The sequence below is a fragment of the Aptenodytes forsteri genome, unplaced genomic scaffold (assembly GCF_000699145.1).
Source record: "Aptenodytes forsteri isolate BGI_AS27 unplaced genomic scaffold, ASM69914v1 Scaffold256, whole genome shotgun sequence".
In the NCBI taxonomy this organism is placed as follows: domain Eukaryota; kingdom Metazoa; phylum Chordata; class Aves; order Sphenisciformes; family Spheniscidae; genus Aptenodytes; species Aptenodytes forsteri.
Genome location: NW_008795021.1, coordinates 1905003 through 1917919, shown reverse-complemented (window position 1 = coordinate 1917919; position 12917 = coordinate 1905003). Strand labels below are relative to the sequence as shown.

At 40.7% G+C, this 12917-nt stretch overlaps 1 protein-coding gene across 1 annotated transcript in view; it reads left to right on the top strand.

Moving 5' to 3' along the window:
- The first annotated feature begins 11468 nt into the window (after positions 1-11468).
- CD109 (CD109 molecule) overlaps positions 11469-12917 on the top strand; it is an 85967-nt gene continuing 84518 nt past the window's right edge. The window contains 3 exon segments of the mRNA XM_019471130.1: positions 11469-11498; positions 11500-11563; positions 11601-11658. Coding sequence (XP_019326675.1) covers positions 11469-11498; positions 11500-11563; positions 11601-11658 — 152 coding nt within the window.

Below are 12917 nucleotides of genomic sequence, written 5' to 3'. Positions count from 1 at the left end.
AATACAAAATCATTACTAAATCATGCATAGGATGATGCTGACCAAATCAGAACTGGTTTAAGTGACTCTGGCGGTACAATGTGTTTTAATCTGTCTGGAAATATTCTGTCTGCTGCAAATGCCTCAGGGCTCCGTGTTGCTGTGGATATTCTTCCCTGGGGGTTTATGTTGGGAGGGGAGATATTCATCATGCCTGCTTTTCTTATCATTTGTTAGCAGAGGCACTCCATGCAGTCCAATTTTTGGCATTGGCCATGACAGCAGAAAGCTTGGGACTTTCCTCAGTTAGCAGCATTGCTTCCATATGGAAGAAAGGATGCACATATTGCATCCTCTACAAAGTACTCCTCTGGGGTTATATGGGAATATAACTCAACTAGATTCAGAGAAGCGACTTAGGCTTTGTATTGCTTAAATTTTAGTGTCGTGGTAGCCAGTGGGAGTATAGATTGGAAGTACAGGCAATCTAGATGTCTAGACTCCCTTACTTAAAGGTATTCTTCCTAAAGGAAATGGGAGTAGCAACGATGCTGGACATTTCCTATTAAACAGCTGGCCTCTGTTCAGGACACTCATCTGTACATGGAAACATGGAGTCATATTTCTCCTTTGTTAGTGGCATTTAGTTTTACCTCTGCAGTGAATGCTGTACCTCAGGCAAGACAATGCACTGGGGCTTTATGGAATCTTCTTTCTTTTTAACTATAGTTGTTCCCTCATGTATAGAAGCCATGAATGTCCTTAGGGAAAAAAGTAGATTCCCCATCAGTGCTGCCCCTCAGCCCTGTGGATGTGTTCTGTATTTGCTGGGTTAATGGCTTTAAATGCTTCGCTGTGGATATATGGACTACTAAGGGATGTCGGAGGGCTCGCTAAGAAGTGCAATTCTTTTGTCAATGGGCTTACAGAAACATATGAACAGCTACAGTGCATCAGACCAATGGTCCATTTCCCCCAGTATCCTGTTCCTCACAGCAGTCAATAGCAAATGCTGAGGGAAGGACGTGGGAAGGATGTGTACAGACCAAACATAGGGTGATACATTCTCTGAATAGTCTCTGCATGTTTGAATACACTGGCTGGTGATTCAGGCCCTTCCTGAGCTGGATATGGTACCTCTGTACTCAGTAGTCCCTGACAGATTTGTCTGCCAGGAATTTATGCCATCTGTTTTTGAACCCATGTAAAATTCAGTATCCATGTGGCATTCAGTCCTCTGTGGCAAGGTGTTCCACAGCTGAATTATATACTATGGACACGGGTATGCCTTTACGGTCTTAGACTAAGCATGCTCTGAGAAGAAATGCTTTTCTGAATCCCTGGTGAAGACTTACCTCTCCCTGTGCATGTGCCTAGCCATAGAAACATTGGCTTTTAAGGCATTTTACTAGTGGAGAGTCAGGTGCTGAAATATTAGGGATTTACAGGTTTTGGGGTGTATTTTATGAATTCCAGTGGTGTGCATAAATGTTGGACTTATGCTTTCAGCTGTGTGGCTCAGTCTTGCGAAACCATGTCTTTGTACCTGCCTGGTGCCAGGTTAGAATGATTCTTCAAGAGTTTCCACCCCATGATGTGGTGCATTATAATACTGCAATGTTGAGGCTGTTCAGATCTGTGGCAAAACAAAATTAATCTGAGTTATCCTGTCATGAAAGATGGAACAATAAGAATAAAAGATGCTGGTATCTCACAGGTTATCTCAATAGGGTTTTGTCCTGTTCCTGCCAGGAAAGCCTGTTGGGAACTTGATTGGTAGCTAGATTTGCCAAAGCCTGGACCTGCCCAAGAACATGCTGCAGCTGTCACTTAAGTGTTTTCTAACTTTCTTTGAACGTGAACTCTGTAGTAAAAGTTAATGATAAAACTTTTTAAAAATATTTCCAGTGGCGAAGAAGCTTTACTTAATCTTAGAAGTGCTGATACATGCAAACTTGCATTATGCATAATAGGTAAGAAATCCTGAAAAACATGTTTCTCTTGTCAATAACTAAGTAAATAATTTTTGCAGAGAACTCAGAAAGCGGGATGGAACCCATCACGCAGGACAGGATGATGTGCTTTTTTTATGCTCAAGGAACACAATATGCCAGTTAAAGTAAGAACCTGTGAATTAAGTACTTAATAACTGGAAGTCTCTTGCATAACAGTGGATCTAGGAGACTTGAAAATGTGTGTGATAGTGTGAGATCCCTTAGACTGGTTGGGGAAATAGAGAATGGCTTTACTAGTTTTTACCAGCAGGTGTCTAAGGAAGACGTAAGTCTGAAGATTCTCAGATGTTTGGTATCTAGGTGTGCCTAGCAAAAACAAACAAAGCTTCTTGCAACAATAAAGACACTTCTCCTTTGATGTTGATTTGAAAAATGTTGAATTTTGAAAGAGTAAATGGGGTGTCTTTTTACTAAGGGAATTTGTTACAATGTTGCCCAAAATTATGCCTCTAATTTGTCACTCTGTGCTCCAAAATTAAGCCTAAATTTATGGTAATTGTAATACTTTCATAACAGAATCAACCTGCTTTTTCTTTTGCAAATATTGGCAGCTATCCCCAGCTATTACATCTAGAGGATGTACATAAAAACTTCACATAAAAATACAATAGGACTATTACAAACCAAATGAGAAATAAAGAGGGAAAGGAAGAGAAAGAAAGAGGGAGGGAGGGAGAGGGAGAAAAGGAGGTGGATCCCATTCAGTTAACTTCTAAAAAGCCGAACCTAGTTGTACAGCAGTGCTCATACTCTCTCAGATGAGTCATTTGCAACTGAGGAGCCTTTACGTAGCTTTTTGATGTGCTGCATGGTGACTGGTGGCAGGGTGCAGAAGCTGCTATGTAATCCAAGTCTCTGGCTGTGGAAGCCAGCCGTCCCTCAGAGGTGCCAACATTGTGGGGGTCTCTGGCACCCTGCTGCAAGCTCAGCCTCATCCTGCTGTGGAGTGGTGGAGCCTCTGCAAAGCCCTTGTCTTTTCCCTCCTGCAAGCTGGCTCCATGTTCTCGCCTGCTGGAGGACATCTCTCTGGGACATCTCTCCAGGTTATCTTGCAGTTGTTAATCCCATGAAGATTTTGGTGTATGACTTAGAGATGTCACTCTCTCCACCTCAGGATTTGGAAAGTAATATAAATGTTTAAATTCAGACTTAAAAATTCTCAGCTAGGTAGGCCAATACACCCCTTACGAACTCTCAGTTTCTTCGTGAGGTTTATTTTTTGTCTTACCCTACACTTCAGATAGCTGCAGGCAAACTGTTCTTTGTGGCTAGCATGGAAAAGTCTTCTTCAGTCTTTCATAACTTCTATATGTTCTTTAAATACCTTACAAGTATTTTTCCTTCTATTTGCTGGGGAGCATCAAGCCTCAAGGGCTGGAATTTTTCAGGATAAACATAAAGTATTATCTATACTTTCTTTGCGACCCATGTCAGGGAGTAAACCCTGGCTTGACTCAGTTGGTGTCAACACATCCACATTGCTCAGGATCACTCTTGGGACAGCCTGGTCACACACACGTTGAATATCAGTTGGATCGAGTCCTGGCCTGATGCCTGTCACATAATCCTTTGTACCTGCTCACTCAGAGCTCTTTCTAGTGTACGACACATACCATACTGCCATAGCTCACTGAGAGAGCTGAAACGGTATCACAGACTCTCTGCTTCCTTACCACCAGTTCTCATTTTGATTGTATTATGCAGTGTATAAGAGCTTGTCCTGTTTGTCCTGTTATCAAAATTGTTAATGTTTGTCCTGTTATCAAAATTTCTGTTTACTAGACAAGGGGAAACAAGGCAATAGTAATTACTGCAGTCATTCAAATAGCAACCTGGTTGTGGTTTACATTATTTCAATTAAGATGAAAATGTATGAGCATTGCTGCTAAGCATAAATAAAGTGCAGTTGGAAAATTTTAACAGCTCTGTTTCAGACATAGTAAGGAATGTAATTGCAAACTCCTGAGCTCTGTATCATCTAACCATCAGGTTTTGCAGTCTCAGTCCTTGGAGGTTTTTGAGATCTTTCTGGATAAAGCCCCGAGTAACCTTGTCTGACCTCATTGCTCACCCTGCTTTGAACAGCAGGCTGGATTAGATGACGTCCTGAGTCCTCTGCCCTGAATTTTCCCGTGGTCCTGTGATCCTGTGACCCCTCTCAGGAGTCGAAAACATCATGTGCACTAGGTGTTTTAAATATAGTTTGTTTGGGTTTTTTAATGTCCGAAGTAAATTACTGCTAAGGAACAAAATGAGAAGAAAAGAAGAAACTCCCAGAACTGCTGTTAGTGGTCAGAAAAATCACAGGGTGAATCTTTAGCCTAAAAACACAGCTAGGAAGCCTTAGAAAGTGGTCCAATATAGGACACATTTCAGACATATGACAGCAATTTCCAAACATTCGGTTGCTTTAGTAAGGTTTGGAAAGATATAGCTCTTGGGTCCATACCCTCTTCATTTAAATAAACACGACTGCTGCTGTGGGTGGTTGGCAATGGAACGAACAGTTGGTTTTTGAATAGCATGAATGAATGTCTCATTACTCAAGGGCATTACTCAAGGACTAAGTTTATTTAGACTTGGGCTTATTTGGTGACTTGAAACATGAAACCTTTACTCAGGTCCTTCTTAATCACTGAGATCGGACTCCTCACCCTCCCTCCTTTCCTGTAGGCAGTATGTGGTAAGAGTTACTCCTCAGGGAGGGATGACTGGTATTTACCTGTGTCTAAACTAAACACAAAGTTATGTGCAAGTTTTATAAACAGTTTGAGTGTATTTTTTTTTTAATAATTCTTAATCACTTCTGTCTATAGAAGCCTCTCATTTCTGCTACAGAAACTGATTTTGTAAGACACAACTTCCCTAACATGAGGTTGACTCTCATGTTATGTGATTGTCAAATGGATGTCATCTAAAATAGAATGGAGGTTCTGAGAGGTTTTACCTACATTATTAATGTCTACCTACCTCTACGCTAAGTAACTATTGCTTCTTGATACCACAGTGGAGTTGGTTGGAAAGTGAAGGATTTTTTTTCTTCTTTTAGATTTTAAAAAAAGACAAACTAAACTTAAGCATGGTCACAATTTTAGCTTTTGACCAATTTCCAAGCAGAAAGTTTGGTTTTCATTTTTAGAAAGAAAAAAAAGCTGTCCTGCAAGAGATCACATCCTACAAAAACTTTCCATTTTAACAACTGCTTCTAATTCTGTCTTCTTTTTTCTGGTGTTGACCTTTTCTGGACATGCCAAGATGGAGGAAACCAGGAGTGAAATAGTATAGTCTCCACCATTGTTAGGTGCTTTTGTTTCCCTCTTGTAAATTCTATTTAATTTCCTTGGGAGCAGATCCCCGCTCTGTCCTTTCTGGGATACGTTCATCTCTCTGTGTATGATTTTGGTCCCTCGGCTCAAGAGCAACCTCATGGATTTTCGCCATGCTGCCTGGAGATCCCCTAGTCTGATCTTCTGTATGTCATGGCATACAGAATTTCAGCAAGTTGCCCCTCTATTTAGCCTAATTGCTTGGTTTAGACTTTCGAAAAGGCATTCAGGTTTGATGGGAAGACATAAAAAGAAGCAGCAGCCACGCTTTCTTTGGTAGTGTGTTCAGGAAGATAACCTCTGTTGATAGTATGTGCCTCACTTCTAATTTGCATTTGATTGACTTTAATGCCTGACCATTATCTTTTTACACTTTTCTCCCATAGATCAGCACCCGTTATTTTCTTCCTATGAAAGCGTCACGGAGGCCCCCCTTAGTCTTCTCTCTCTGAGGACTTAAAATATGCATCTCTTTAGTCCGTTGGTTTAGGGTATTGTCTCCACACCTTGACTGACTTTTGTGTAAAATGTGGGAAATGAGGTTTGTTTACACTATGAATTGCTCTCAGGTCAGTGTGCTTTTGAAAGGAAGCTGCCTCTGCCTCAAGGGATGCACTGGTCTATAAAACAGACTGCTGTACTAACATCCCCTTTTTTATGGGTGGATGAATGTCGTAAATAGCTATCACAGAAACACACATTCATTAAAAAATCTGCCAGTTTTTATGTACTTAATTAAAAGTGAAGTTACAATGTATGAACGCATGTTCATACTCCAGAATGCTGTGATACACTACTCTATGACATTATGGAAAGACTGGATTTAGAAATTCCTTTTTTAAAAGGTGTAATTTAAATTTACAGTTTAATTCTACGCTATAGTTTAAGACAATTGGATCCCCAGGGAATTCTCACCTTCTTTAAAATGAAATAGTGTTAATGCACACTAAATTGTTTAATAAAAATAAGGTTTTTCTTGGCTGTTTCAGCAGTATTTGCAACGAGGAGGGCTTGCACTGACCTTTTGAAAACCCTCAGAGAGCAAAAGGAATAAGGGCGGCTAAGAAAAAACAATTAATGAAGCTTGGTAAATGGAATTTCATACACACAATTGTAAAAAATACTGCCCTAGGAAAACAGATTTTTGAGGACAACCTGTCATCATTTGTAAAAATTTTTGACTTCTCTCACGTTCATAAAAACAGCATGTTTGTACATGTTTTAACATGCCACTACTGTACGGTTGAACATTTTACAATCAGAGAAAAATACTAAAAATAAAATTAAGGCATAGCTTCTACTTTGCAATAAAAAAGGCATTATGTGAACCTGCTTCCTAAATGTTCTACTCATATGTATCAGGTAAGATACAGTATATCAATCAAAGTTAAGGGGCTAAATGCAGCAAATAATGCAAGAAAACTCTGTTCTTCATATCAAAGTTACAGAGATTTGAGTGAGGTGGAGGATACAATTTTGAATGCTGACCTCATTGAAGGCAATTATTTCAGTGCCATTGATTTCTGTAAAGCCAAGAGTCTACTTTGAGGATGCCTGCAGAGGAAATCTGAAAATTCAGCTACACATAAAAACCTGTTACGGATACCGCATTTACTTGCACCTTGGAGGACCTTCAGCACATCAGCAACAAGAACATAGGGTCATTTCACAGTAATTCATTATGATTCTGTGAGATCCATCAACTGCCAAGAGCTATTGTTCTGGGAAAAACAGGAGGCAAAGTCCTCATTTTCATTCCATTATGGTCCTTCTGCACTGCTCAGTCAGTTCAAAAGGGCTGTAAGGCCAGGGAACTTGGTAACTGAGGATTATCTTTGCTGTAGGGGAACTCCTAGGTGTATCATTTGTAGATTTGCTCCTCAGACTTTCACATTTTCCGTAGTATAATTTTGTCATTCCTTCTTTAATTCCCTTTTTTTCTGAATCTTGTTTCTAAAAGTGAATCTCTCAAAACCTCATGAAGTCTTAACCATTATGTCCTTCTACATTTGATGTGTTTCCTAAAAGACAGTGCTTTACTTTGTTGGGGTATTTCAAAGCACACATATAATATTGCATATAATGCAATAATACAATATTTACAGATTTGATCACATTAATTTTTTGTGCTTATGGTTAAAATCTGTATAGGTATTTTAATAATAAAAATTAAAATATGAAAATATAAGCATATAATTTCAAGATAATAAGCTCTTTCTATGCTATATTAACAAAGAAGAAGCTTTTCTCCTATTTGGACATTGCTTGCTTGTTCTTATGCCAGCCTTTGAACAAATAGAAACAAAATCTGATACCTTCAAACAGACCCTGTCAAAGCTTGTCAAAATTAATGTCTATCTTTAGGTTTGGTTCATTGAACACTTAATGAAGACACTTAAGCTATAGTCATCTTACATGCTCTGGAGACAAGATATATTTCAACTACTTGTCTTGACTCCCTGTTTAAACATTTAATAGAAATTGGTACTTTTAGGATGGGATTCACTTGATTAATTTAGAAGGCCACTTTTGAATGTCTGCACATTCAAACTTTGGTATCTTAATGAGTCCTATAAATCTGGTCGGAAAAGTGCCTACTTCGCTGCATTATCTATCCAGCGAATATAAATAACTAGTTGTAGACGATTACAGAGTCCACATTTGACCAGGTGAATCCTATCCACTATGCCTGGAGTAACAGTTCAAGTTGGAAGTGAATTTGCAAATAACATTATTTATCGAGAGATGTCTTCAGGTCCTAGGAAAAGAGATATTAATTGCTGTGCAGACCAGATTTTCATGAAACTCCACCCTGATAGCTCAGGGCAAGTTTCAGTGTGTGGCACACCCTTCATCAGCGTAGCGTAAAACGTTTTGACAGATTCCATCATGAGAACCAGCATCAGAAGTGTTATTACTGAGAACTTCTGGGAGAGCTTTATATCCTATGCTCCTGTCAGTACTTTCCAGCAAATTCTTCAGGCTTACATCCAAGCAAGGAATGTGCCCTCCTACTACCATGGAATGATCTTCCACCCACCTGTTTTTAGTATTCACTATAATTCTTGTCCACTCACTATGAGTGATAAAAGAGACTTTTGCTTCTTTTCCAGTTCCATGAGCTGCTGAATCATAGTTTCTGCTAGGACCTCATCCAAAGCCTATTGAGATTAATTAAAAGATTTATCCATCCCCTAAATGAGCTTTGTTGCAGGCCTTGAGTTCAGTGATGCATAAGGCAACCGGCTAAGCTTTTGAAAAGACAGAATATTGTGCTGGAAGAGACTATAGTGATCTTCTAGTTCAAATTTCCACATAATATAGCTCTTCAGATTTCCCTGAATTTGCCTCATTTCATGGAAACACGCTTTGTTTGCACCACAATCTGGTTGAATGCCTGCTGAATACAGCTGAATGTCTGACCAGCCAAGTTCACTGTCTAATGCTAAAAGCAGGACAGGGCATTGACCATTCAAGTCCTTGCTGTCATAATTTTTATTAAGATTTTCCCCAGTACTTTAAGTATTGCAGTGCTTAGGTTTTTACATTTACCAAACAGTACTGTTTTCTACATGTGATATTAGAGAAAAGCAGACCTGCTGTGCATGTGTTTATTTCTAGCCAATCTTTATACAAATAGTAGTGCTTGCTAGGTGCTGTCATCCTTCTTACTTACCAAGGCAGAAGTTGCTTTCCAGACTCATTAAAGAACCATTCTGGCTCTCTGTATTTACTTAAACACATTTTTCCTTAGAGTATACCTAGGCTGCAATTCAAAGATGTGATTTCAGCTGATACTGATACATATATTTGGGCTAGACTTAAACAAAGGTGTATAGGAACAGACAACAGTATAGTTGTCAGCTGCCTGAGACCATAGCCAGTGCTGTAGATGACTTTTGCAGCCTTTACAGGCTCTGTTTCTAAGAGACCATGAAGGATTAGCAAAATTACGTTCCCGGGGAGCAGTGAAGGTGGTAAAAGTAGAATTTTCATTATGGTGACATATCACATATGGGTGTAAAACTTGAGTCTGGTAATGCTTGCTTAACTCTAAAACGTGCAAATTGAACACAGAGGGATTTTTCAGCTAGCTTCCCTGGTTGGCATGCCAAACACAACGACAACCTGTTTTACCTCCCAAATTGTGTCTCCAGAGTATCCACTTCACTGGCTTGGAGCAATTGAAGATTATTAAATCCTTTCATGCTAGGTTATACTCTTTCAAAATTATTCCTAATAGGCAGAAGTCAGGTCCAAAATAAATTTCCCTCACATGGTGATCTCAGTAAGTTGCTGTGCAGTTCCCTGCTTCCAGTTTTGTGCACAAATTAGTCTCTCAGGTGTTTGTCAGAGCCACTACTTAGCCCTGAGACACTGCCAAATGGTTGTTTCTATGGTCTTGAAAATGATGTCTATCCTGGCTAAGGTTTTTTGTTTAGTTTAACACAGATCTCCTAGCAGTTTAATAGGTCTGTTCTGGTGGACAGGTATTTTTTAGCTGAAGATGTTTTGTGCCCTGTAACAAAAGCTGGTGGGTATGCAAAAGCTTTTCAAATCTAGGCTCCCCTAAGTTTAAATTTGACCAGTTTAGCACAAACTGAAGTGCTGCTTGTTTTTGAGTTACCAGTCTGACCTAGATCAAACTAAACAGTGACATGTAACTGCATAACGAAACCCTAGTGTAGACAACCAAAAATGGAAATGAGCAGATTAACAGAGCGCTGGGGAATGTAACAGTCCTGTAATCAGTAAGGTTGCATGATAAATTATGCTTACCAGACACACAAGTCAAGTCCAACAGAACAAATAGTTTAACACTTATTGAGCGTGAATAGGATAGCGGCTTAGTCCAATTCTCTATAAGCTTATTTTCCAATTACTCCTGAGTAATTTTTATTCTCTGTGTGCAGAGGAATGTGCAGAGGAGCCTTGAGATACATGGTGTAGTTATAGCATACACTGGCTATAGGGCTGAAGTTGGCTTAAAATTTCCTTATTTCACCTCGTATCTGCTCACACTCCACAGTTTCCAATCTACATACTGTGCTGATAGCCACTTGTGGGGCTGTGTTGCAAATGGGGCCGCTGAAATGAGCTGCGTTAGAAGTAAACCTCTCTCTAGAAAAAGCTGTATGGCACAGGCTGCAGAGGAGGGCTGGGAAGGCTGTGGGCCGCAGAGCTGGGAGGAGCTGAGTGGAGAATGGGAGAGGGAGCTCCTGGGGCTGGCTTCCTCACGGGAACCATCACACAGTGTAACTACTCCCTGTCCAGGTACAGTACTGAGTGTCGTTTGGGCACCAAAGAAGGACCACATCTGATAAAAGAATGTAGGAGTTGAAGTGGTGTTTCGGGGAAATCACAACTTACGTTACAATGAAAATTAGCAGCTGCAGAGCACTTTGGAAAACCAAGACCTTGTTTAGAGTGACTCTTAAAATTATGGCTGAAGTGAGCTATTATGTGTTTAAGTTTTCTGCTAACTGGGAACTTTCTGAATCCTTATGTACCACATTTGATTCCTAAATGGTATGTTTAACCATGAAAACCCTCTACATGTACCTACAGCGTAGTATATCCTCTTTGGAAATGAAATGATGAAAAGCAGCTTTAAGTGTCTTCTGACAAGGCAGAGGGAATTACAGGGTGGTATAACTCCAGCAGAGGAAACTCCATGTTGGATTAGGAAGGGAATGAAGGGGGTATGTTCAGAGGACTCCAGGCTTCAGAGATCTCCAAGTAGTAGGATGGTCCTCCATTAATTTAACCTGTCTCTGAGTACATGGATATACCTGTAAGAAATGGAGCTTGCATGTTGTTATGGAATGGCATCTAACACTTAATTTCTGTTTATCCATTTCTTATCAGTGATAAAGCTATTCAAGATAGATGAAATCCTAATATTAATAATCCATTTCTTCTCTTACTTCCTGCTGCCAGATTCCTTTATTGGTATTTTTGTAGAAGAGATCAAATACATATACATATACCAAAGTATCTTTAAATAACAAGCCCTTAGGAAAAAAAAGGGAAGATGGAAGTCCACAATACTGTTGCACAACTGGCCAAAATCTGTGACATTTGGAAGCACTTTCACTAACAGACTTTTGGGCTACATCCATGCTAATGAATTAAACAGTGCCAGCAAATGTTCTTGGGACTGGAAGTTGATTGTTTCTACCCTCAAGGTGACCTTGGCATGGTTTTGCCCTGGGCAGCAAGTGCTCTCTTGAACAATTTGCGGTGCGGTTTGGGGGTTAGCATGGACCATACCCAATAGGAAGTTTGGATGTGGCCACCTTGTTTTGGAGACTAAGAGAGCTGATTAGTACTGACAGGTATGGTGGAGTACTGGTTGGGCTCAGTGCCAGAGACTGGAGAAATGTGTACTATGAGTAACTTTACCATCCGAGGCTGGGGTGCTTGGGATGCAGCAGTACTTGTAAGCACTTTTTCCCACCATCTCCAAGAAAAGGAGTGGCAGTGACTGTTCATTTTCCCTGCCTGTTTCTCACAGCAACGAGTTGAAGACTTACAAGTAACAACAGCAAACATCTCCCAAACTTTGCCTCATCATGCACCTTTTGCAGCTGAGGAGCTGCCAAGACTGACCTTCCAGGCATCAGCTGTGGTTGCTGTAATATCACCCCTTCCTTAGTCTACAGAGGTGGCACCCTCTCTCCTGTCATTACAAAGACTGGCGCTCCAAAAAGGGTCAGCAGAGGTATGAAAATGTACAACAGCGAATTTAAAAGATGTGACAAGACTGCATGACTGCCTGGGATACTGTCAGAGCACAGTGTTTACATACGTTTACTGTTCATATCTGATTTTCATAAGAACAAAACATGATGCTTCTATTCAGGGCTATAACTGACTGTATTTTGTCTGCGTAACACAATGCAGAAGATGCCAGCCCAGCACTTCTGAAGAGGCAGACTTCAAGAACTGGGTGGCATTTCTAAATGTATTAGACTTGTGCAGGGATGAAAGAATTCAGATGAATCAAAACATCGTTAGACGTGTCTAGTCTACACAGTTATAATGAACACGCTAAAGGAGCAGAATCTCACCCAAGCTGCTTCAGTGCACTTTTTGGACTCTGAAAGTGGGTTAAGATGCATATGCAGACATGACCTTATTTTGCAGATGTTGGGCACAGAGGACAGTCCAGACAGAGCTACATTACCAATCGGTTCACGTTTAAGTAGCTATGAGGCGCCTTGAATTTCTGCCAGCATCGTTCTCCCCGTTCAGTCCCAGGACCGTTCCCGACTTGCCTCCGAGCCCGAGCCCCGTGCCAGAGTGCATCGGCGGGCTCTCCAAGTCTCTCCAAGTCTCTGCAGCACAAAGCCTTATCGATAAACGGGCAGTTCCCGACAACAGACTGCCACTCGGCCCGGTGCTACAGGCAGAAAACGTTACTCTCGGTGTTTATTTTGTAAGATGTTGTGTTCGTCTGAGAATCCCACCCGCTCCCCAGCTGCATCTGCCCGAAGACGTGGGGTGCGAGGGCTGCGGGGAGCAGAAATGCACCCGTGGATGTGGATGTGTATATGCACGTATCTCGCTGCTTGGCTGCCTCCCCCGCTCCCCC